Raw genomic sequence first — 24,433 nt, 5'->3', positions numbered from 1 at the left:
CCATGAATTCAGTGTTATAAATATCCACAGTAAGGTGACACCTTGTCATTTTTAGAAGATATGTGTATGTGCAGCAGAGATAATGGAAACCCCCTTCTTTCTCAACCACACAACTTTTTCTTTTTCAAAGAATGTATATTAGTACTAAGCATCTTCAAAGAAATGTTGATGACGTATATTCATGTTTGTTAAAAATAAGTTTTACCACCCATGGCCTTCTAAACTCCCAACTTGGACCTAAAGATTTCAGTAACCTTGCCAACATGATCACACAAGAACTCGACACCGAGACGGACACTCGATATTGGAGTTATAGACAAGCAACATTTCCTTTTTCTTGTGGTGCAAGTAATCTCCGAGATATGGGTTATTTGGAAACCAAAACCAAAGTAACTGCATTCAATTAATCAATGATGAGTGCTGTTTGGAGGTTGCATTTTCCCTCCAAGACAACATTTTTACTTAACTGATGGTTAGGTTTAACATTGGGATTTGGGTTAGGAGTTATGGTTACTAAAATATGAATGACTGTTGTCTGTATTACATAATTTACAACAAAAAACAACTCCCTTTTGGTGCCACTCTGTGGACATTTCACCCCAGGAAACTGGACTTCACACATGCCCATCCGTTTAACAACACATACAGCTTCAGCCACTGGGGGCAGTGCTTCAAATTTCAGAACAGACCGGAATTTTAGCTGAAGAACTTTTAACCTGCTTTTGCCGAATTTACAGCAAGATTAGTCTGACCTTGCAAGTTTCTAAATTCTGGATAGAGATGTTAAAGTGTATTATTTGCTACAACCCAAATCTCAGACAATGAGCCAAATTGTGAAATTGTTTTTGGGAAAATCAGGGCCACAATGTTTAAGGATTGGTCAAGTAGATGTTTTTCCAGATTGTCTTGGATGAAACATGTTGGCCTCAATCATTTAGTGACCTGAGGAAGATGATCCACCTTAAGGAGGAGGTGCCATCATCGCTCCTTGCAGCTGAGAGGACTGTCCAAACTGTGAAATGATGCCACCAGCTGCACTCTATTCTTAAACCTCAGGCTCATCTATAATTACACATCAGTCATGTTGTGGCTGACTGAGGCTTACTTAATTCTCAAGAATTCTTCTTTCAGCTAATAATCAACACCACATTCTTGCAAACAAATCTCATATGCTTTGTGAGACATATGAATGCCTGTTTTCTTACAGGTTTCCCCAACACTCCCCCCATCTCCCATTGGCCAAACAAAACAAAAAGTCCCACCCCAAATGCACACGTTTACACTTTCTGGGGGAATCAAACTATGTAGGTTTACTTATAGTTGTCTCTACATTTTAAGCTTGACTAAGAGAAAGTATTTTAACATTGAAAAAATTGCATCAACTCTAAAGTATTTCTTTGGCTGATCATGTGATTGGCTGTAACGTGAGAGCTTCGTAAATATGAAGAAATTAGGATGATCGATAACTATGATCCTCCATGATTCTCGTAATGACATTGTTTTGACAAAAAACAAGTTATCTCTTGTTCGTTCAGTAATGGTCCTATCACAAAGTTACAAATTCTTCCATCTTTTAAATGTGATATTTATGTACAGGTGACAACAAATGTGTAAGACTGAGAATTAAATTTTATTAAATCTACATCACTGGACACAGTTCACAGGTCATGCGATATGCAGTTTGTAGAATTAAATTAATGTCAATAATGACCGTTTCAACATTAACAACACCGATAACATTAGAACATAAAAACTACAAACATTTCAACATTGATAAGATTAGCTAGTCAAACACATTGCATTTCATTCTCTGGAATTCCTCTCAAAACAAAATGTAAACGTCATCACTTTGTCGGCGCACTTGTTCATGTCCAATTACATTTGGTGTTCAGCTATGTTTGATTTAAGTAAATAAAAAAAAAATTAAAAGGGGGTTAAAGACAGAGTTATAATATTTAGTCAGTTAGAAGCACATTCCATTCCAAGAAAATCCAGGATCTCCATTTTTGTGGTACAGTTTGTGTGCAGAGAGTTACATTTAACAATACGTGAAAAACAAACTCGACAAAAAGGAGCTGGCTTTTATCATTCATTTGACAGTGTTTACCACTGACATAAAGTACCTAAAATGTCCTGAAAAACAAAAATAAGGCACCATCCATTAAAATAATCAACAAAATTGAATAAAAAATAACCTTATTGTCCAGAGTCAAGAAAGCACAGAACAAAAAAAAGCACATTAAAACTGTAATCCACTTGGTACAAAAAGTATATAAAAAAAAATAAAAACAAGCTACATCATCCTTGAAGAGGTGTCTGAGGAAAAATGTCCCAAGTTCTGCTTTTGCCGTCTTCCACGATTATTCTTAGGACATTTCCTGTAAAAAGATAAATTAAAATTACACCTACATAAAACACATAACTTTTAATAAGCAGTGATTGACTGTGATAATAAGAATGGCTGTCAAATTTGGGTAATGCTTTGCATTAATATTTAACCATAAACAGTATGATATATACTATGATCTATGACACTATACTAGTATTAACTGTTGTTTGTACTAGAGAAAGGAGAAGAGGTTTCTGCTGGTGTCTAATTCATATATGAGCTCAGATTTAACAATGTAAGCAACAATGTTAAAGGGATAGTTCACCTAAAAATTATACTTCTTTTATCATTTACTGACCTTAAATTTGTTCCAAACCCATATGACTCCATATGAAGATGTTAGGCAGACTGACATCCTCAGTCACTATTCGCTTTCATTGCATCATTTCATTCAAACAATGAAAGTAAAGGGTGGCTTGATCTCTCAAGCCTAACATCATTCAGTATTGCTAACTAATATGGCTTGTAGAGTAGCAAACTACTTTTACAAGGGTAGCTTGACAGTAGTTTCATTTAAATTGGTGAAGCTCCACTTTCCAACGTAGCTTCCCCAATCTACTACTAATTAAACTCAAACTACTAAAGGCGAGTGTGATTCATGAGGTACTCACCTGGTAATGCACATGACAACTGCCACAATAATGGCAATCTGCACAGCTCCAATGATAGCAGCTATAAGCACATAATGAAGTTTCTGACCACTGGGTACCACATACAGGATGTTAAAGTCCGCAATCTCCTCACATTGTGTCCCCGTGTAGCCTGAATCACACCTATGGAAAAAAGAGAAACCATGAAAAACGGTTATAATTTTTTTAATAAATAAGTCTAAGAATTGACATGATTCCACGCAACCAAATATCCACCCGACACTCACCGACAGGAGGCAATACCATAATTAAATTCACACTGGCCGTGAACGCAGAAGTTGGCGTAGTCGTCTGTGCAGGGGACAGGCATCCAACCGTATCCTTTTCCTTCACCGGCTTTTGCTGGGTCTAAAAATAGGACGATTAACTTTAAACTCCTTTGCTGAAGATGTACCACATTTAACCGTTTTTAGATTTCGTGTCTTCTATCAGCATTCAGCTGTGACTAAAATATACAGAATTATTGGTTATAAAGGGTTTGTAGCTATTTACATTTACATTTATGCATTTGGCAGACGCTTTTATCCAAAGCGACTTACAGTGCACTTATTACAGGGACAATCCCCCTGGAGCAACCTGGAGTTAAGTGCCTTGCTCAAGGACACAATGGTGGTGGCCATGGGGTTCATGGACACCTGTGACCTTCTGATTAACAGCCCTGTGCTTTAGCCACTACGCCACCACCACCATTTGAAGCAAATGCTTAGAAGGGGTTTCAACGCTTCAAGGGGTTTTTATGACTGTCACTGCTTTCTGGAAACGTAATAGTGAACTTTTGTCTTTTGGTGTTGGAGCCAGTGGGAACGCAAAAATAATATTTACTGTAGTCTCCCGGCAATTGAAGTTTACCCCACTATAGTTTACTTCTGAGTTCTAATGCCCGCAATATGTAAAGGGTCCATTGATTTGTTTGGTTGTATGAATATATCACTGCATGAAACAGCATTAGTTTTACAAGATCACAATTATTAGTGTGCTTACCTGTAAATTCAGGCTTGTACGGAATTCCAACATCAGTTTTTTTGCCTTTGTCTTTATCTGGGTGATGGAAAAAACATAGATTGGTTTTGGAAGATGCAATCACTTTGTAATATCTAACATAATAATACAAATACCTGGGTTCCCACACCTTTTGACCAATTAAATTCCATGACTTGTCTAGTCATTCATGGTGAAATCATTTAATAGTGACTTTATTAACCAGAATTAGATTATTAGACTATTAAAAATGATATAGCTGAGTATATATATATATATTTAGTATTGGAATTTCCATGACTTTTTAAAAATTTGCATGGTAAAAAAACCAAAAAGGTTTTCATCATTAAAGCAACATCTTTGGTTCCATGCATTTAAAGGGATAGTTCATACAAAATGAAAATTCTCTAATCATTTACTCTCCCTCATGCCATGTGTATGACTGAACACAAATGAATATCTCAACTCTGTAGGTCTTTACAATGCAAGTGGATGGTGGCCAGAAATTTAAATGCCCGAAAAGCACATAAAGGCAGCATAAAAGTAATCCATAAGACTCCAGAGGCTAAATGTATATCTTCAGAAGCGATATGAGGTAGGTATGGGTGAGAAACTATACACTATATATACAGTACAGTCCTTTTTTACTACCTAATTTACCACAGCCCTCTTATGCATCTTCACGAGAGTTTTTGGCGATTTGCATTTTTTGAGCATATCACCACCTACTGGGCTGTTGTGCAAATATGATTTATTTATGCTTTTCCTTTCCTTTATCCCTCCCTTTTTTCTTTCTCCTCCGTCCAGTAGGTTGCAATATGCACGAAGAATGCAAATCGCCAAAAACAGAAGAAGAACTCAATCCTCTCGTGAATGAGCATAAGAGGGCTGGTGAAAGTGTAGTTTATAGTAAAAAAGAGATGAATAATGATCCTTTTCTCACCAACACCTTCTGAAGATATGGATTGAACCACTGGAGACATATGGATTACTTTTATGCTGACTTTGTGATTTCTGGACCTTCAAAGTTCTGTCCACCATGCACTTGTATTGAATTGAGATATTTTTCAAAAATCTTTGTTTCTGTCCAGCAGAAGAAAGGAAATCATACCCTTATGTCATCCCAGATGTGTGAGTAAATGATGAGAGAATATATTTGGGTGAACTATCCTTTTAACTTCAAATCCTGCCATTTCTACTTGATTTTATGAGTGTTTCTGAGTAAAAAATGACTTTTAAAGTGTTTGAAAACATCAAAAGAACTTATCACTGCACATTGTAAAATTGGCACCACTACATAAATAGCATTTAAAAAAAAATTTAATTGAAGGCAATTCAACTTTTTAATGTTCCACTCTTTTGGACTGTATGGCCCTAAAAACAAATTTTCATTTTCTTTATGCAAAAGATAATTACTATTTTTTTTTTTTTGATTGAGGGGTAAAAGAGAACCAAATTTTCTTGACCGGTTTTGTGAAAATCCCCCAATTAAATGTATTTATTTTATTCAGAAACAATGATTAATTTAAAATGTCCTGATATTTCCAAGTTTTCCATGACTGAAAACCCCAAAACGCATATTAAAATGAATTGCAGGCATAATTAATGTTCAATCCAGTGGTTAAAAATAGCTATGTATGACAATCCAGCTTTTTTCAATATTAATCCAACAGTCCGTCTACTGTACTAAATATTCATAGCCATTGATAGTGCCTGACCTGGGCATCTCCCCAGATGTTTCACGTCTATCTGTTCCTGCTTCATGCAGGAAGCCTCTCGCACGAGGCAGGGGTTGTGGTACGAGTTTCCATCTGTACCGCACACTGGATTCTCATTATGCCCACTGCAGTCGATTTTACACGAACAACTGCAACACAAAGAATGAAAGGCATTTCTGTAAGTCACATTTGTGCTATGCACAATTCACATTATGCCCTAAACAAATGCTTTGCTGGTACAAGCACCTCAAAAGTACTTTTACTGGTACTTTGTGTAATTCTTGTCTCCTCCTGGTGGTTCATTCGTTAATGACGCTCCATTATAAGGCCCTTCTATTTCAAGCTATGAGAGTTTGAGTGCTGACGTAGGAACATTTTTCCTTCGGCTTCGTAAGTCTCATGTCCTTGGAAGCTACAATGGTTCCTGGACCTAGTCCATACTGTTCATTAGCACTTGGCATGAAAAAAATGCGCACACAAAAAGGACAAACAAACCAGGCAGAAAACGTATTGTACAAAAACCTTTGCAATGCCTCTTTTGCATCCCCAAAGAGAATTGTTGATAGAGCTGAATTCTTTCCAATATTCTTGCCTTTATATAATACACAATGGCAGTTGTTTCTAATTAAAAAAATAAAGTTCTTACATTCATTACCATAGTACACTGGTATGAAATAGCAAGGGCACTCATTAAATACCAACTTTGGGTAATCTCCTAAAATTGTCAAGACTACATAAGCGGAAGAGTTAAACGGCACGTACGAGTCTTCGTCCTCTGCGTCTTCGTCGCACTCTGCGCCATACTTGCAGTTGCTGCATTTTGTGACTTTCTTGACTGAATCTGTCCCTGATCCCTCATATTCTGCAAGACAATGATAAAGAAAAATAAACATATCATTAACGTCAGTTATTAGTTGGAATGCTTTTGAGTTTTGAAGCAGTTGCCTTGAATGCTGAACCCTGGTTTGATTTGTCTACAAAAGAAATGTAATTTTTTAAAAAGCAAGCATTATTTACAAGCCTTTAAATCAAAATGTTTTAAAGATAATGAGAAGCAGAAATTCAGTCAAGTGTGTGCAAATGTTTGCGTGCTATTGTATATTTTGCCTTCTAGGCAAACATTTTTCCTTCTAGGTTATCCATTTGATTTACAACTTAAAGGAAGAAAAGAATAATTGAAAAATTCAATGGCATAGCATACATTTCTGAAATGGCCATTGTGCAAGGAAATACTCAACAGCAATTGAGCGTTCTTGCAGTGCTCTGCAATTTGCAGTAATGACAGCTCTACAGTGGCCTCGTCCGCAAATGCCTTCATCTTTAAAACTTGAACAAGGGGAGGTTCAAACTGAGCGCAGCACGGGTCACTCTTTTATCACAGAACTGGCAAATTCAGCGTGAAGGAGCTAAAAATAACCTCGGATGGCATGTTTCTTTGGCTAATCTACAGAGCTCTGGAGTGCAGGGAGATGGCCCATTATTGGGATAATTAGAAATCTGCAAGTCAAATTCTTAGAAATTACAAAGTTACGATTTCTTCAACGTTATTGTCATTTTGATTTGGTCCAAAAAGAGAAATAAAAACATACCTCCATCCCCAGATCCCGAGCTGCTATCTGAAAACAAAAAGAGAAGACATTTTTAACAGTACATCTATAAATGCACATCCATCATAAAACATTAAGCATGACATGAGTTAATACAATAGTATATAGTGCTATTTCTCATGTTTTATAAATAAGCATATCAAATTATTATGACCAATGACAAGTAATTTGTGGATGAAAAGAAGCCATTAGATTAATGGATTTCATTTGCTAAGTAGAGCTAAAAATAGTCAAGTATCAAATCACATACTGTTCATTAGAATACGTAATATAATATGTAGTAAATTAAACCTTTGATTATACATTTGTTGTTTGAAGCATAAACAGATTACCTGCGATACATCTGAAAGTAGCATTTTGGGTGTTTTGAACTGCAATTTTGCTGCAGCATCATTTATCCATATCCAAAACATAAATACAAATATACAATAGATATAGTACCAACACACAGTATTGAGAATAGAATGAATAAGAGCAGCATAATGGGCTGTTCACACTAAACACGTTTTTGCATCCATCTGTGCTGATTTATAAATGTTTTTCCTGTGTAAATATGCACTATAAGGACATATTTTGTAAGTGCACCAGGTCTCACTGTTTTTCATTGTCTTCCACAGGAGCGCCGAGTTTTTTAGACCCTTTGTCAAATTAAAAATAATTTTAAAAAATGTGTCTCGAGACATTTTATCAAGGCTTGTTCTATTCGTTGCACTACATCTGGATTTTTTCCTTTTTTTTTCTCACAAAAGCATGTTTGATCTGAATAACCCCTGATTTTTACAAAACAAAATAATAATATGGGTTTTGAATGAGATATATTGAATATTAATTATTGACAGAATTTTCATTTTTGGGTAAACTATTGTCTCAATCCCTGTTGTCTTTTTTTTGGTGTACTTTTATGTTGAAATTCTTGTTAAGTTCCTGTTTCCTAGTCATGTGATGTCCTGTTTTTCCCTCCATGTTCATGTGTCATGCGGCTCTGCCCGCTCCCCCAGAGACCATTCCTCATGCGGCTCCGCCCGCTCCCCCAGAGACCATTCCTCACGTGGCTCCGCCCGCTCCCCCAGAGACCATTTCTCACGCGGCTCCGCCCGCTCCCCTAGAGACTCCTCCTTCAAAAATTACGTCTGCCTTACTAGTGATTCCTCCTATAGCGGCTCCCAGGCCTCCTGACCCAGTCCCTGTCCTGTGGCCTCCTCCTGACCCGGTCCCTGTCCTGTGGCCACATCCCAGGCCCCCTGACCCAGTCCCTGTCCTACGGCCACCTCCCAGGCCTCCTGACCCAGACCCTGTCCTGCGGCCGCCTCCCAGGCCCCCTGACCCAGTCCCTGTCCTACGGCCACCTCCCAGGCCCCCTGTCCTACAGCCACCTCCCAGGCCTCCCGACACGGTCCCCACCTTGAGGTCATCCCCTTGGTCTCCTGGCTGCCCGTCTGGTCTGCTCTGGTTCCCTTGGTCTCCTGGCTGCCCGCCTGATCTGTTCTGGTCCCCTTGGTCTCCTGGCCGTCTGCCTGACCTCCTTGATCTCCTGGCCGTCCCCCGGATCTGCTCTGGTCTCCTTGGTCTCCTAGCCGCCCGTCTGATCTGCTCTGGTTTTCTTGGTCTCTTAGCTGCCCGTTTGATCTGCTCTAGTTTCCTTGGTCTCCTGGCCACCCACCTGATCTGCTCTGGTCTCCTGGCCACCCGCCTGATCTGCTCTGGTCTCCTGGCCACCCGCCTGATCTGCTATGGTCTCCCTGACCTTGCCTTGTTCCTCTGCTCCCCTGGTGCCCCCTTGAACTGCCCGTTTGCCCCTTGTGCCCCCCTGAACCACATCTTTTCCCCTATGCTCCATGGACAATTTGGCTTTTTATTTTTTTGGAGTGTCTGGAATCCGCTCCTTAAAGGGGGGCCTCCTGTCACATACCCTGTTGTCTTTTGATTGTGTACTTTTATGTTGAATTTCTTGTTAAGTTCCTGTTTCCTAGTCATGTGATGTCCTGTTTTTCCCTCCATGTTCATGTGACTTGTTTTCATTGGTTCATTATTTGATAACTATGTTATCAGTTCTAGTTTGTCATTGGTTTTAGTTCATTGCCTTGTTATCTTGTTTAGAGCTCTGTTTGTTCATTGGCTTATGTTTCCCCATGTCCATGTATTTAAGCCCTCATGTTTACCATTGTCTCTTGTCTAGTATTGTTGTTAGTTTGTGTAACAGAGCCCTAGTCATGTCCTGTTCATAGTCTAGTTTCAAGTTCCTAGTCTAGTTTCAAGTTCCTGTTTCAAGTTTATGTCTAGTTTAGTCCATGTGTCTAGTTCATGTTCATGGGTATTGATAGGGTTTCTTGTATCATAACTGTTTTGGTAATAAATCTGCACTTGGGTCCTACACATCGTCTTCGTCATTGCCATTGTCAGCTACACATCATTACAAATATTCACAATTAAATGTGTGCTAATGTCTGATATTTGTTCTAATAAAATTGGCACAGTCATTGTAATATGAACAGAGCTGTTGAGATGTTTGGTTTTCGTTTCAAGAAGTTGAGGAGACATGCTCTTGACTTACCAGGATAGCAGTTGCCCTCAGAGGCCAGAGAAATGGGTCTCTGCTGGGTACAGGCTGCCTGTCTCAGATAGCATTCATTCTGATAGGTGTCTCCGTTAGAACCACACATGGGGATGTAGTTCTTAGGGCACTGCGGCAAACAGGGATAGTTGATACATGAGAGAGGTTTCTCAGATACAGAATGGAAACAAGATTTTTTTGAAGAAAAGGGTGTAGTATTGAGTTGTAATCACTGATGTGACTTTTCAGACTAATATGTTTGAGATGTGGGCTCATTGATCAAAGTAAAAAAAAAAGAAAATGTAAAATGCTAAAGCATTGATCCAGTAGAGCAATTTCCTGAAGCACAAAAAAAACAATTATATGTTCAGGAGAACATGAGGTCTAGGGGGCTATGATGCATTGTAAACTGAAGCCATTGGATGTTTATTACATGGCACATTTCATATACAATGATAATTAAAAGTGTTTTACATATACAGTATATGTTCCAAAATATATATACAGTATTACTAATACTTGGAATGTAATTCTAATAAAAGTAATGGGCTGTTTGTGGTTGCCAAGCAATGTAGCAGCTTGGTGCATCAATATAGAATATAGACATGATGTACGATTCCAAGTGTGCATTTATCTGCTTTTTTAATTGTTTTTGGATGTGGTCAAAGGGACAGAACTATTTGTATTATAATATATATATATATATATATATATATATATATATATATATATATATATATATATAAGCATTACAAAGTATATTTCAAATCTGTGTACCTGAAACTGGCATACACATTTAAGGTCAGCACCATTGTTTTGGCAGGTCCCACCATAACGGCACGTAGTAGCATCACACACACGCAAGTCACTCTTCTTTTCTGACAAATCTGCTGGGGTAAAACAAGCTAAACTTTAAACAAAAAAAGGATGAGGATGATTAACTGTCACAGACCCAATAATAGAGATTGATGTATTATTTTTCATCCTTAAATGTGTATTTAGGAAGCCACTGATTATAGAATTCTTGATTTTTAAACTAATTTTATTTGAGGTGTGACTATTGTGTAGCTTTAGCCATGTGTAATATTCAATATTAATTTATTTTGCATACCAATACTACTGCTGTGATCCAGTTCAGGGTGTCATCTATTGTTGTGTTGATTTTTAAGTTATTTTTAATTGCAGTAAACAAAGATAATCTAACGCTTCTTAAAGGGATAGCTCCCCCAAAAATGAAAATTCTGTCATTTACACACTCTCATGTTGTTCCAAACCCATATGACTTACTTTCTTCTGTGGAACACAAAAGTAGATGTTTGGCAGAATTTTAGCCTTCACATTTACTTTCGCTGTATGTAAAAAAGATGCAATGAGACTAACATTCAGTCAATCTATATTGTTGTTCCTCAGTCAAAATTATGACGGGTTTGGAATGACATGAGGATAAAAAAATGATGACAGAGCTCTTTAAATGAAGCATTAGCTCTTCCTTGTGTCATTTCCTAAATCAAACAGCATTGTCAATGAATAATGCACATTTCAATGACTAATCAAACTATATAAGCCAATATCATATATCTGCAATTCATTGGCCATTCCACATCTAGTTATCAGTATTGGCATTGACCATTGAAACCACTGACCATTATTAAACAACAAGCATTGACAAACTTGTTGGACAAGATCAGTAATTTTGCAGGGCACAAAACAAACTCTACATGTATGCCTTCTTTTCTACTGTGAAACAAGATTGTGCATATGTTGGGCTTTGATGGAGTGTAATGGCTAATTAATGGTAAATGGTGTTTAGATGGTCAACAATCATCTGTTTAATGAGACTAGTGCAATAAAGCTGCTTGAATGGGGGCCCATATGTATCTTTTGCCATATCAGCCATGACATTAAAACCACCTGCCTAATATTGTGTAGGTCCCTTCACGCCACCAAAACAGCACCAACCCACATGTCAGAATAGCATTCTGGGATGATATTCTTCTCACCACAATTGTACAGAATAGTTATCTGAGTTACCGTAGACTTTGTCAGTTTGAACCAGTCTGGCCATTCTCTACTGACCTCTCTCATCAACAAGGCACTTCCATCTGCAAAACTGCCCCTTCCATCAGTTTTTTTGTTGTTGGCACCACTCTGAGTACATTCTAGAGACTGTTGTGTGTGAAAATCTCAGGAGATCAGCAGTTACAGAAATACTTAAACCAGCCCGTCTGGCACCAACAATCATCCATGCAATTATCTAATCAGCCAATCATGTGGCAACAGTGCAGTAAATTAAATCAGGCTAATACGGGTCAAGAGATTCAGTTAATGTGCACATCAACCATCAGAATGGAGAAAATGTTTGATCTCAGAGATTTGGAAGGTGGCATGATTGTTGGTGCCTGAAGGGCTGGTTTGAGTATTTCTGTAACTGCTGATCTCCTGGCATTCTTATGCACAACAGTCACAAGAATTGACCTAGAATGGTCCCAAAAACAAAAAACATCCAGTGAGTGGCAGTTCTGTGTCAACAGAGAATGACTAGAATAATTTGAACTGACAAAGTCTCTGGTAACTCAGATAACCGCTCTGTAAAATTATGGTGAGAAGAATATCATCTCAGAATGGGGGCACGAGTGGGACCTACACAATATTACTAGGCAGGTGATTTTAATGTTGTGGCTGAACGGTTTATATCACAGAACCAGGAACAAGAACAAGCCTAGGATCAGCCTTGTCAGCCCAGAGACTAAACTGATCTTTCAGTTCCTCAACCAACACTGCACAGGAAGCAGCACCCACAGAAGGAGCACGTGCCCATCAGCTGTTCACAGTCAACTACCATTCATATTTCAGACCGCTGGCTGAGGGTGTGATGCTTATAATCAGAAATAAAAGCAAGGGCATTTCCTCTATTTGACACATGTTAAATAGAGGACATGTAGTTGACAGCTTTTAGAAACAGGGTTAATAAGACTGATCCTGAGGCCTACATCTTTGCTCGTACAAAGGCTGCTCAATGAATTCCGTTTGTGTAGAAACTATGCACTTCAGCTTTAATTCTGAGTTTTTGAATAGCTTTATAATAACCAATCATTTCAAATGCAAGTTAGAAGGCCAATAATAACAATTATTTTATGCCCAGATTATATATAAATTATAACAAAGAATTTTAAAAGAAGGTCATTGAGCATGCAAATTAAGGGCACCAAGCAGCCGTAACCCTCATGTAAATCCAAGTAAATGAGAGGAGGCGCAAGACAGCTGTTAATGAGGACCAGACACTTAAAGCCACTACACACGATTTCTGGCATGTGGCAGAGCCGTGTGTTTGGAAAACAACATGAATGCTGCAGCCACAGAAACCCAGCCAAGTGGTTTTGGAGAGAGAGAGTGTTCTAGATTAAAAGGAACGCACAGAGTTCAGACAAGTGAAGTTTGGAGGAGCAGCTTGAGAAGTGAATTAATAAGGGTGTTTAAATAAGACAAGAGGTTAATCTATGGAGGTGTTAAAGTGCTGTGATAAATTATGTATTTGGTCTAGCACCTGTGGGAATGTACAGAGTTGTAAGAATTTCCCTGCCAAAATCTAGCAGAATTTCACGGCTTGATGTCTATTTTAATAGACTAATGTTGTTTTTTACAGTAATATTAAATCCTTGGATATAGCTTAGAAAAAATACAGTGGCTGTACCATGGCATATTGATACTATCAGATGGTATGATAATATGATGGTATTTTCATATATACCATTGAACTGAATGATTACCATATTCAAATACCATGGTACACTAAAGCACAAAGAATACATGTCCAAAAACATGGTATTATCATGATGGCATTCAAAAAGCAACAACAATGTATTACAATGGTAAATGTCCAAAAAAGGTATTACCATGGTACAACCCCCCTAGTATTACAATAGTACATCAAAAAACATGACATTATCATGGTAATTATCTAAAAAGCCCTAGTCTTACAATAGCATGTCAAGAAATGTGGTATTACCAGGATAAATAAAAAAATAATACATGCAACCAACTTTTTTTTTTTTTTTTTGCCAATGCTGGATTTCTCGCATCATATAATCTCTGTTGGTCAGCCATCTTAAGTTCAAATTGTTTGCCGTTGCGTACTGCGCATACAATTAATACTGTTGTGAAACTGCAATCTTATCTATTGCAAAAATGCTCTAAGACCTATAGGTTTTCATGTTTCAGTCTTAGGAACTGCAGAATGGCTAGCATTGTATTCATGGTACACACTTTACAATTAAGGCTTTGAGTTCACGCTAGCCTGTATTTCCCAATTACATAAAACATTCCTGAAATGAACTCACTTGAGACGTGTGAATGATGAATGCACCATGATAAGGCCTAACCTTCACATCAGACCTCATTCAACTCTGAACTCCCAGTTCCTTAAATGGCCCTCATCTGTACTGACCCAGTTCTGATCGCTCATCTTCAAACAAACACAATGCACAATGTGTGTGATGCTAAAGTGGAGCAAAGGGGAAACCCAGATCTCACACTGAGCAAAGATAATCAGAGCCACGACAGAAATCAATGCCATTTGAAAGATAAGGACATCAGTCCATTGCCTGTAGCAAAACAGCTCATCCGCTCAAGAGCAGTCGATACTCATCTCCTCAATGGGTCAATAGAGCCTGCAAAGTCTCATTAAAAAGGAGGAAGTTGCGGCATTATATATCTCAACTTTGGGCTCTAAATCCTATCTTAAGGATCTTTTAACTGCATGATGTTGTTTTCCCCTTTGTCTAACTTCAACAGATTAAAGATGTTTTGGAATGAAGTTCAGTGCAATACTCTCCAAGATTCAAAAAACTTTTAAGGGATCCATGCAATTCTTGTCATGTTACGTCAATATAATATTTATGATGCTTCTGAAAAGACTATGTTGTGTTTTGGATACTGATGTCCCCCTGGTTTCTTAACTACTTTAACCAGCAAGACTTCCTTAGTCAAACAGCTTCACCACATAGACCATGCTTGCTGATCAATAGCTGTGTTGATCCACCACAAGACCGACACCAAACCAGTAACCAGCTTAAACTAGCTCGGACCAGCATGGAAATATACAGCACCTTCACTATTTGAAAAAAGTAACTTTTGATAAACTCTAGACAGGCCCCATTTCCAGCAGCCATCACTCCAACACCTTATCCTTGATTTATCATGCTAAATTGTGAATTTGGCACTAGAAAATCACTTGCCATTATATCAAACACAGTTGAAAGCTATTTGGTTCATTAAATGAAGCTTAACATTGTCTTTGTGTTTGTTTTTGAGTTGCCACAGTGTGCAATAGACTGGCATGTCTAAAGGTCAATATTAGGTCAAAAATAGCGAAAAGGAAACAGGTCTCATTGTTTTGAGGAATGAAGGCTAAACAATGCTTGAAATTGACAAAATTAAGATTTCAATACAAGGTGTACACTACAGTCTTCAAAGCAAATGACAACAGGCTCTACAAGGACAGAAAGAGATGTGGAAGACCAGACATACAACTAAACAAGAGGATAAGTACATCAGAGTCTCTAGTTTGACGCCTCACATGTCCTCAGCTGACAGCTTCATTGAATTCTACCTGCTCAACACCAGTTTCATGATCAACAGTAAAGAGAAGACTCGGGGGTGCAGACATTAGGGGAAGAATTGCAAAGAAAAAGCCACTTTTGAAACAGAAAAACTAAAAGAAAAGGTTAGAGTGGGCAAAGAAACACAGACATTGGACAACAAATAATTGGAAAGAGTGTTATGGATCTTAACCCCATTGAGTTTTTGTGGGATCAGCTAGACTGTAAGGTGCGTGAGAAGTGCCCGAAAAGACAGCCACATCTATGGCAAGTGCTACAAGAGACTGCTGCACATGGAGGGTTTTTTGATGCAAACTCTTTGAAGAAGTTTAAGAAGATCTGAAAAGAAATTCAAATTGTAATCATAATTTTTCAGTTTATTAATGTCCTGAATATACATTGTGATCAGTTGAATGCCACTTTGGTGAATAAAAGTACCAATTTCTTTCCATAAGAGCAAAATCTGTACATGGTATGGTATAGACTCTACAAGAACCCTGAAGGTGTCCTGTGGTATCTGTCATCAAGATCCTTCAAGTCCTATAAGTTGTGAGATGGAGCTACCATGGATCGGACTTGTTGGTCCAGCACATCCCACAGTTTCTCAATCGTTTTGAGATCTGAGCGATTTTGGAAGCAAGGGCCTAACCTTGAACTCTTTATCATGTTTCTCAAACCATTCCCGAACAATGTGTGCAATTTGACAGGGCACATTATCCTGCTGAAAGAGACCCTGCCATCAAGGAATACCATTACCATGAAGGGGTGGACCTGGTCTGCAACAATGTTTAGGTAGGTGGCACGTGTCCAATTGATATCCACACGAATCGCCGAACCCAGGGTTTACCAGCAGAACATTGCACAGTGCATCACACTCCCTCCACAGGCTTGTTATCTTCCCACAGTGCATCCTGGTGCCATCACTTCCCCAGAAAAATGGCACACACATACACGGCCATCCACAAGATGTAAAAGAAACCTATTGGACATATTGGACCAGGTGACCTTCTTCCACTGCTCCAAGGTCTAGTTCCGAGGCTTGCTTGCCCATTGTAGGTGGTTATATGTAATATATATACAGTACTGTGCAAAAGTGTTAGGCTCTTGGGAAAAATGTTGCATAGTGAGGATGTCTTCAAAAATAATGGCATAAATATTTTTCATATATCAATAAACATCATACAAATTCCACCATTGCTTCAAAACAGCACCAATTCTCCTAGGTACACCTGGACACAGTTTTTCTTGGGAGTTGGAAGATAAGATGTTCCAAGCTTCTTTTGAAGAATTTGCCACAGTTCTTCTATCTATTTTGGCTGTCTCAACTGCTTCTGTCTCTTCTTGTAATCCCAGTCTGACTCAATATTCAGTGGGGGGGCTCTATGAGGGCCATGCCATCTGTTGCAGGGCTCCCTTTTATTCTATTCTATTTACAAAATAAATTTTTGGGAGTCTAAAATGTATATTTCCTATTGACACACTAAAGCTGAAAATATAAATAACCATCTTAAGACAAATGTTTTTGTGAAGCATCTTATGCAGGGCTCTACAATATGGACTGCCCGATGGCCCAGGACTGGTGTGAGAGTGAGTCGGGCCAGTTGCTAGAATTGCCAATTGCCTGATCGGGCCAGTGCTGCATTTATAACATTAGTGCAATAACAAGTGTGAGAGCGCAAGTGTGAGAGCACGGAGTGAACAAAGTCTTCCAACTGAGCGCAATTATATTTAGCTGTGTGCACAGTGCACAATAATTTGGATGCATGTGCACACAAGAACGTGCAGACACCGAGCACACTCTACTAGAACTGTCCTTGCTCTTTTCCGAGTGTCCGAGCAGCAGCAATGACCAATGTGTAGAAAATAGCAGGGGGGAAAAAAACACTTCATAATTTTCAGAGCGGAATTGCACGTCTTCAACATTCCGTGTTCACAGTGCATGGAATTCATGAATAATGTTGGTGAAAATTAGTAATCCACTCATAGGAACACAAGAAATCAAGTTTCTTTCTATTGGACTGTAAATCTCTGTCTCTCTCTGCATCTCTCTCAGTGGAATGAAATGTAATAACCTTACTTAAAGCCCGGTTATACACGTGCCTGAAAATCATGAGCTCAGTATCCAAAATGTATATATAAATTTAAATATAATAATACACAATAATATATAAAACATAATAAACAGAATATAAAATACAGTATATTTAGCTTCGGACACTATTTTCCATTTTTGTGTTGTGTTGACAAACAGTGAAAAGTTTGTCAGGGCAAGTAAAAATTTTAAGCACTGGCCTGACCGGGCCAGTAGAAAAAATCCTTAGTGTTGAGCCCTGTTATGTGCACAAGACTTTAGCAATATGCTAATGCTATCAAAATCATCTTCATATTTTGATATCCAAAGGACATATTAAAGACAAAATTTCAACTGCAATCCAATCAAGTCCATTTATAGCTGGATATAACCACTGACATGTTAGCCAATAATGCCTGTGGTAAAAAAGTCAGCACTACATAAAGTATACCCTATATACTGGAACCATATAAATATAACTTGAGGTAGGAACTGGTTCTTGAATGAGGTCTTCTAAAGTATGTGAGGAGAACTTATAGTCTTGAGTTCAACCATCAAAGTAATGATATAACTACAGGCAAAGAAAGAAACAAAGCCTACCCACTTGGTCCATTTGGCAGTGTATTTGGGTGGGAGTAATTGTGGTTTACTGTGGGCTGGCCCTCTTTGAAGGCACCATCTGTGAAGGGGTTCCTTAAAATAATTGCCTCTTAATTATATGCTTGTGTGTAACAGAAAGAATCCTCAAGCATGACCTCAGAGTTACTTGAGGAATCATTTCAGGACCAAAACACTCCTTAATGGTGTGACGCAAAATGCAAACTTGGTTGTACAAAAAAAAAAAGAATGAAGCTTCAACAGTAATGTATATGAATGAAATAAAGTTCTTACTATAGGAAATAAAAAATATATGGACTCCAAAAGTCTGAGACCACATTGAAAATATTAGGATTTAGGGGGAAAAACATTAAAGAAAAAATATGTCAAATGAACAAGACATTTTTGCATTTTTTTTCCTAGGTCACCTGATCAAATGTAAGCAAATCTGTGGCAGTGACCATGTTAACTCCAATGTCAGATTCTTTGATTCTGAGATGCTTTCAAACTCTCAAAACATGCTGGATAACATGGATCATCAGGTTTGCAGGTTTACTTGTGGAGTTCATGCCATCTTGAGGGCATGTTGTCATTTATGTTAAATGAGGACTTACCAAATACATTAAAAAAAGAAAAACCAACAATTGAGGTTACAGTGAGGCACTTATAATGGAAGTGAATGGGACCATTTTTGAGGGTTTAAAAGGCAGAAATTTTAAAAATCACTTACATTAATTCTTCTGTTTAAACTGTATTGTTAAAGTTGAGCTGTAAAGTTGTTTGATAGTTTTTTGCAGGATTACTCAACTATTATGTCGTCATGGCAATGGAATTTTTAAACATTGAATTAAAAATGTGTACAGATTGGCCCCATTCACTTCCACTGTAAGTACCTCACTGTTACCCAGATTTTTGCTATAATGAGAGACAAATCAAAATAAATGTTTGTAATAATCAACATTATTTGACAAATGCTTAGCTTGCATTGAACCCGGAATATTCCTTTAACTTAACAGAGTGCAATATTTAGAGGTGTAAAACAGAAGCCACTGAAGAAGGCCTTTTGCATGACATGTACTGTGAACATATTGCATTAAATGTGTTATACATGCATTATGCAAAGCTTTGCAATACTGCTTCCCTCCAGTCGACCTCTCGCCCTGCCAAGGCGGACGCCATTCATTTCAGACCTATAGGCTACAGGGAAGCTATGTGCATAAAACATCTCTCTTGCTCCGGACTGATTTAGATGCCGTTTGTCTGTTCAATGGAAAGCCATTAAACTGACTGATGAGTTTAAGAGTTGGGTTTTCATATACAGCCTTGGTTTAGAGTGCAAGCATCCTTGAATATAAAACGCCAGTTGCATATCAATTGCTATTCTTTCGTGCTCTTTGTGGGATGTGTTTTAAAAGCGGTTTTGAAATGGGCTGAACACTAGTGGTCAACTGATATGGGTTTTTTAGTGCCCAATGCCGATATCAAGAGAGCAGCATGGCCGATGCAATACCGATTATATTGAATTTTAAATGGTAGATAGCAGTTTCTTCAGATATCTTTTTAGTCATCAAATTTTTGTAATTTATTTGCACATGAAAAAATTGTTCATATATAAAGAAGTCCACATTAGCAATCGCATTTACTCAAACAACACAGAATCAATCCAACTGTACATACAGTGCATAGTGAATAAGATATTTACTTTTAGCACACATGAAGCGCTTTTATCTTGGGATGCATCCGGAAAAGTAGGCTGCTGACTTACTACCTTGCTGCTTAATCGGTTAATGGCTGTTTTGAACAGTTTGAAAAGCACCTTATTTTCATCATACATCCGTTTACATCCTCCGGAGGCAGCATTTTCCTGGTTTCATAAGCAGCCTTGAAGTTGCACTCCCGCGCTCATGCAGATCCAGCAAGCAGCAATCTCCTGACAGTTTAAACAGACGGACCGTCATGATTTGTGAATGAGAAGAACTTTTGATCCTGAAGTTTTTGATTCTGGCTGATAGAATTCACACTCCAGAGGAAGATATTAGATAAGTGCTTGACAGGAAGAAAACACTGGATTTCCATGAGGTTCGTAAATTACGTCTGTTTAAATGAGGTATCTGCATATTTGCAAATGGTAATAGAAGTTTTATTGATATTTGCCTTTATTCGTTAGAACAGAATGTAAGTTACAGGGAACTTTTGTGGGGAGACTGTTAGAATACGTGCTTTAGAGGTAAATAAATGAGCGCACAATATGCTGGATCTGCTGAAGTTGTGTGAGGTTTGTTTATTACATCTGTTTTAATTAAATATGTGCATATTTGCAGACAGTATAAGATGTTCATTTTATTGATATTTGCCTTTTTATCTTTAGACAAGACAGTTAAAAGTTACATGGAACTGTTGAGGAGAGAGAGGTAGAATGAAATAGGGGAGCACTTTAACATTATGTACTCAAACACTTCTGTCGTGGCTCTGATAGCGGACGTTTAAATGAGACTGTGTTGCACACCAGCCTATTATTGTAGTAACATGATGGCACATAACAACAAGTTGAACTGTGACTGGTCTTTACATGTCTCAGTTGCTTCACATGCAAGCAGGCGATTTTATGGCAAAATATATCGGCCAAACGAAAAATTTATCGGCCGAAGTGATAATTAAAAATATCTGAATATCGGCCGATTTTTCAGCCTCTACGATATATCGGTCAACCACTACTGAAGACTACTTTAAGGAACATTCTAGACTCAATACAAGTTAAGCCCAATCGACATAATGTTGATTTCCACAAAACATAATTTCAACTCGTCCCTCCTTTATTGATAATAAATAAATAAAAACAGAAATGTGGTTACAGTGAGGCACTTACAATGGAAGTGAATGGGGCCACAAGATAAAAAAAAAGGAATGTATTTGTGTAAAGTCCTATCCAATATTACAACTTTGTTGTCATGAAAACGAAACCCTGTAATTCCAGTACTGGATAAAACTTCACACAGATAAGGTTCGTAAGAAAATGTATCCCAGTAAAATCGTATTAAAGAGCACCTATTATGGCTTTTAAACGTGCCTAATTTTGTTTTAAAGGTTTCATACAATAGTTTTAAAAGCATCCAAGGTCAAAATGTCCCAGTCTGTTGTGATTGGTCTACCGCTTAGTGTAGTGTTTGAGGGCAGGTCAAAGCTGTTCACGAGCAGCCAATGAAGACCAGAGGCGGGTTTTTTTGTTCCCAAATGACGTAGTTTAGTACAGGAAGTATGCCGTTTTTACTAACAACTCGTTTCAGGTGTTCGGAATCTGTTCTTTCTTTTGGGAGTCAATAACTCCATTTGGCGTGCACTTTGATTTTGGAAACTTTGCAGACTTTTTCACAAACAGCTGCATAACACACTACATAAAAGTTAATATTTGAAAAACCATAATAGGTGCTCTTTAACATGTCTGTTGTTTACATCTTGTGGCGAAACTTTGTAAACAGTATGTATTTTAACATTTACACACTGTCCCCATTCACTTCCATTGTAAGTGCCTTACTGTAAATGCTTTTTTATGAAAAAGGGGAGAAATTGTTTTTTTTTTAAGTGTAATTGTAAGCCACTTATCATGTAATTACAAGTAAAAGCAAGAAATGAGTAGAGGTGCCAGCTTGAATATTGATTAATACTGACCCACATATCAAACAGCATAACATGCAATTCTTGACAGCAAAACTCTCAAGTAGACACTTGCCAAAAACAACCATGGCAGCCCTGGGTTCTATAATAAAAGGCATACCATTAACACGCCTTGCATCAATGTAATACTTCTGCAGTGTTATTAAGGCCAAAAATAGGATGTCTGGTCAATTAGTGACACCAAGAAGAGGAACATCAATGAAGGGTGGATTTTATGGTTGTGGTCAGTCCTCTCCAACTGCTCAGGGCAATTCTGATGCCCCTGAGACTTGCCCCATTGTGTTCCTGCTTTTTACAAAACCAGCTCTGTGCTTATGCAGGACAGCCACTTATTAAACCACTGGTGCCTGCAGCTTTGAATCTGAAAACACTGGTGCACAATGGCAGCTATTGTCAGCTGCCTTTCCTTCTATTAATTCAAGGTGACAAAAAGGGTGTCAGGATTTTAAAAAGAAAGACAGCTATAGAAAAAACAGCCCATCTGGAGAGTTCACATTATATATAATGACCCAAAAGACAGAGATGGCCATTGTGTTTGAAAAGGCTACTTTGATATATTGTATGAGGTCAATTAGTATAAAGTCATCAGATGGCTCACTTTCTGGTCTTCAGTTTTTGAGTGTACTGCACTTTAACAAGGCCTGGAAATGCAGACAATGTCCCTTAAAACGTTATAAACTAATATATTATATTCATTAAAGGGAAAGTTCATCCAAAAATTTTAATTCTGTTGCCATTTGCTCACCCTCAGGCTGTTTTAAACCTGTATTACTTTTCCCTGTAGAAAAACAAAAAATGCTGAATTTTCATAATAATAACTATAATATTAACAATATTACTGTTGACAAAGCAGAAAGTTTCAGACTTGGAACAAGATTTGGCCATTTATCCGTAGACCTGATATTAAATCTATTATCATTCTATTAATAACCTAAACCAATCACAAAACCATTAGCAGAATGCATCAAGAATGGTTCAGTTGCATGACAGAATATTAACTCCTGCACTAATCCTTAAGACAATTACTAGGTTACAGATGGAAACAACAACAAACGTGTCTAGGGGCAAATGTTGGACATAAAAAACAAAATCACTGCACATACAAGGTTTTTAAAATTGGCCCAATTGCATTCGAGTCTTAAAAGACCTCATCGGTAACCATTCGGGACAGTAGAAGCAGAGGGGCTCACCATTGCCTTCTCCAGCCACAGTTGATAAATCCATGAGGGATTAACCATGTGATTTAAAACATTACAATTGGCCTATCCTTGCCCGTGCATGGACGGATCACCATACAAAGCTTAAAAAAGCCAACCAGCATCTCATTTACTTAAAACCCATTTCCATGGTTTCAACTCTATGGAATTAATGATCACTATAGACCCCTGATGAGAGTGATGTTGGGTGGGGTTCATGCTTGCCTTTTATATTGTCTCACCTGATCTATTTGATCAGAGATGGATACCACACTTAAGACTATCTAAAGCATTAAAATAGCATCTTATTGCATGCACACAAATGAAGATACCCCCATGCATCCGTTTACTGCACTGGAAGAGATTGGTAGTTACATTTTAGCATCCCTACACTGCATGTAATGTTGGAAGCCTCTGGAGGCCATGCTATCTTCTCCATCTTCAAGATGCAAATAGCGTATCAGCGACAAAGTAAGCATGCATTTCAATGCAACGTATTAAATTCTAAATGCATACCTAAACAACCTTTGCCTCTACCGGACGCACAGTCAGTGTTTTGAGGGTTGGACGATTGGACAGATCCCAAAACAGTGCTGAGGGCAATGGTCAGCAGGCAGAAAAAAGACAGTTCTGGTCCGGTCCACCTTAGGAGCCCACTGCCCACCAACATGATGCAATGCAACAGCAGTCTATATCTCCGCTTTGACCTGTTAAATAAAGATACCGGTTAACAAAAGACCAGCGACCTTTGGATGATGCGGTCCCCTTTTAAAACACGTTTGTGTCCCAGGAAGGCAGATCGAGCCTCGCAAGCATCACTCCGGTTAAAAACAATCGCGCATTTCGATTATGAGCACATTTGCATGGCTTTCCTGTTGTATGTGCGTGTGTGCTGCATTGAGCTCGTGCGTGCCTCAGTTATAGCTCGCGGATGTCTTTGTGTGCATCTCTCGCGCATCTATTTTGCTGGTTTATCCAACTCCGAGGAGACCGATCCAACTGCGCATCGAGTGTTTTCCGTCCTTTAGAAGTCCTTCTTCAGCCGTGCCGTTTGCAGCTTTTTGCAATCCTTTCGTATCGGGTCAATAACGCAATTCCCGTTGCCTAAAATCCTAACAACAAAGGGTCGGCACGGATGGGTTGCAGTCACGTGACTCCACAACCACCTCCCCAATTCCTGGAGGAAATGCAGGACCCCTGAATAAGCTGCAACCCGACAGTTCCATGCCCAATATGAAATAGCCTATTTTAATGTCAACGGCATGTATTCATTTACTGAATAATATATATATATATATATATATATATATATATATATATATATATATATATATATATATATATATATATATATATATAAATTAATTATATTTTAAAATATAGAAATTATTTAATTTTATCACAATA

At 38.1% G+C, this 24,433-nt stretch overlaps 1 protein-coding gene across 2 annotated transcripts; it reads right to left on the bottom strand.

Moving 5' to 3' along the window:
* Positions 1 to 1,622: 1,622 nt before the first annotated feature.
* On the bottom strand, positions 1,623 to 24,178 carry tmeff1b (transmembrane protein with EGF-like and two follistatin-like domains 1b). Of its 2 annotated transcripts, none has more exons than XM_052114953.1 (10): positions 23,543 to 24,178; positions 10,671 to 10,783; positions 9,894 to 10,023; positions 7,325 to 7,351; positions 6,498 to 6,597; positions 5,736 to 5,884; positions 4,021 to 4,077; positions 3,267 to 3,387; positions 3,001 to 3,162; positions 1,623 to 2,378 (listed from the first exon to the last, which is right to left on the bottom strand). In XM_052114953.1, the coding sequence occupies exons 1-10, from the start codon at positions 23,694 to 23,696 to the stop codon at positions 2,294 to 2,296; spliced, it is 1,098 nt and encodes a 365-aa protein (XP_051970913.1). In that variant the 5' UTR covers positions 23,697 to 24,178; the 3' UTR covers positions 1,623 to 2,293. The 2 variants fall into 2 exon arrangements, with proteins under 2 accessions (XP_051970913.1, XP_051970915.1); XM_052114955.1 differs by having other exon boundaries at positions 10,671 to 10,780.
* Between the last annotated feature and the right edge of the window lie 255 nt (positions 24,179 to 24,433).

The sequence above is a fragment of the Xyrauchen texanus genome, chromosome 42 (assembly GCF_025860055.1).
Source record: "Xyrauchen texanus isolate HMW12.3.18 chromosome 42, RBS_HiC_50CHRs, whole genome shotgun sequence".
Lineage (NCBI taxonomy): Eukaryota > Metazoa > Chordata > Actinopteri > Cypriniformes > Catostomidae > Xyrauchen > Xyrauchen texanus.
The sequence above is the reverse complement of the archived record's forward strand: the minus strand, read 5'-3'. Positions and strand labels throughout refer to the sequence as shown.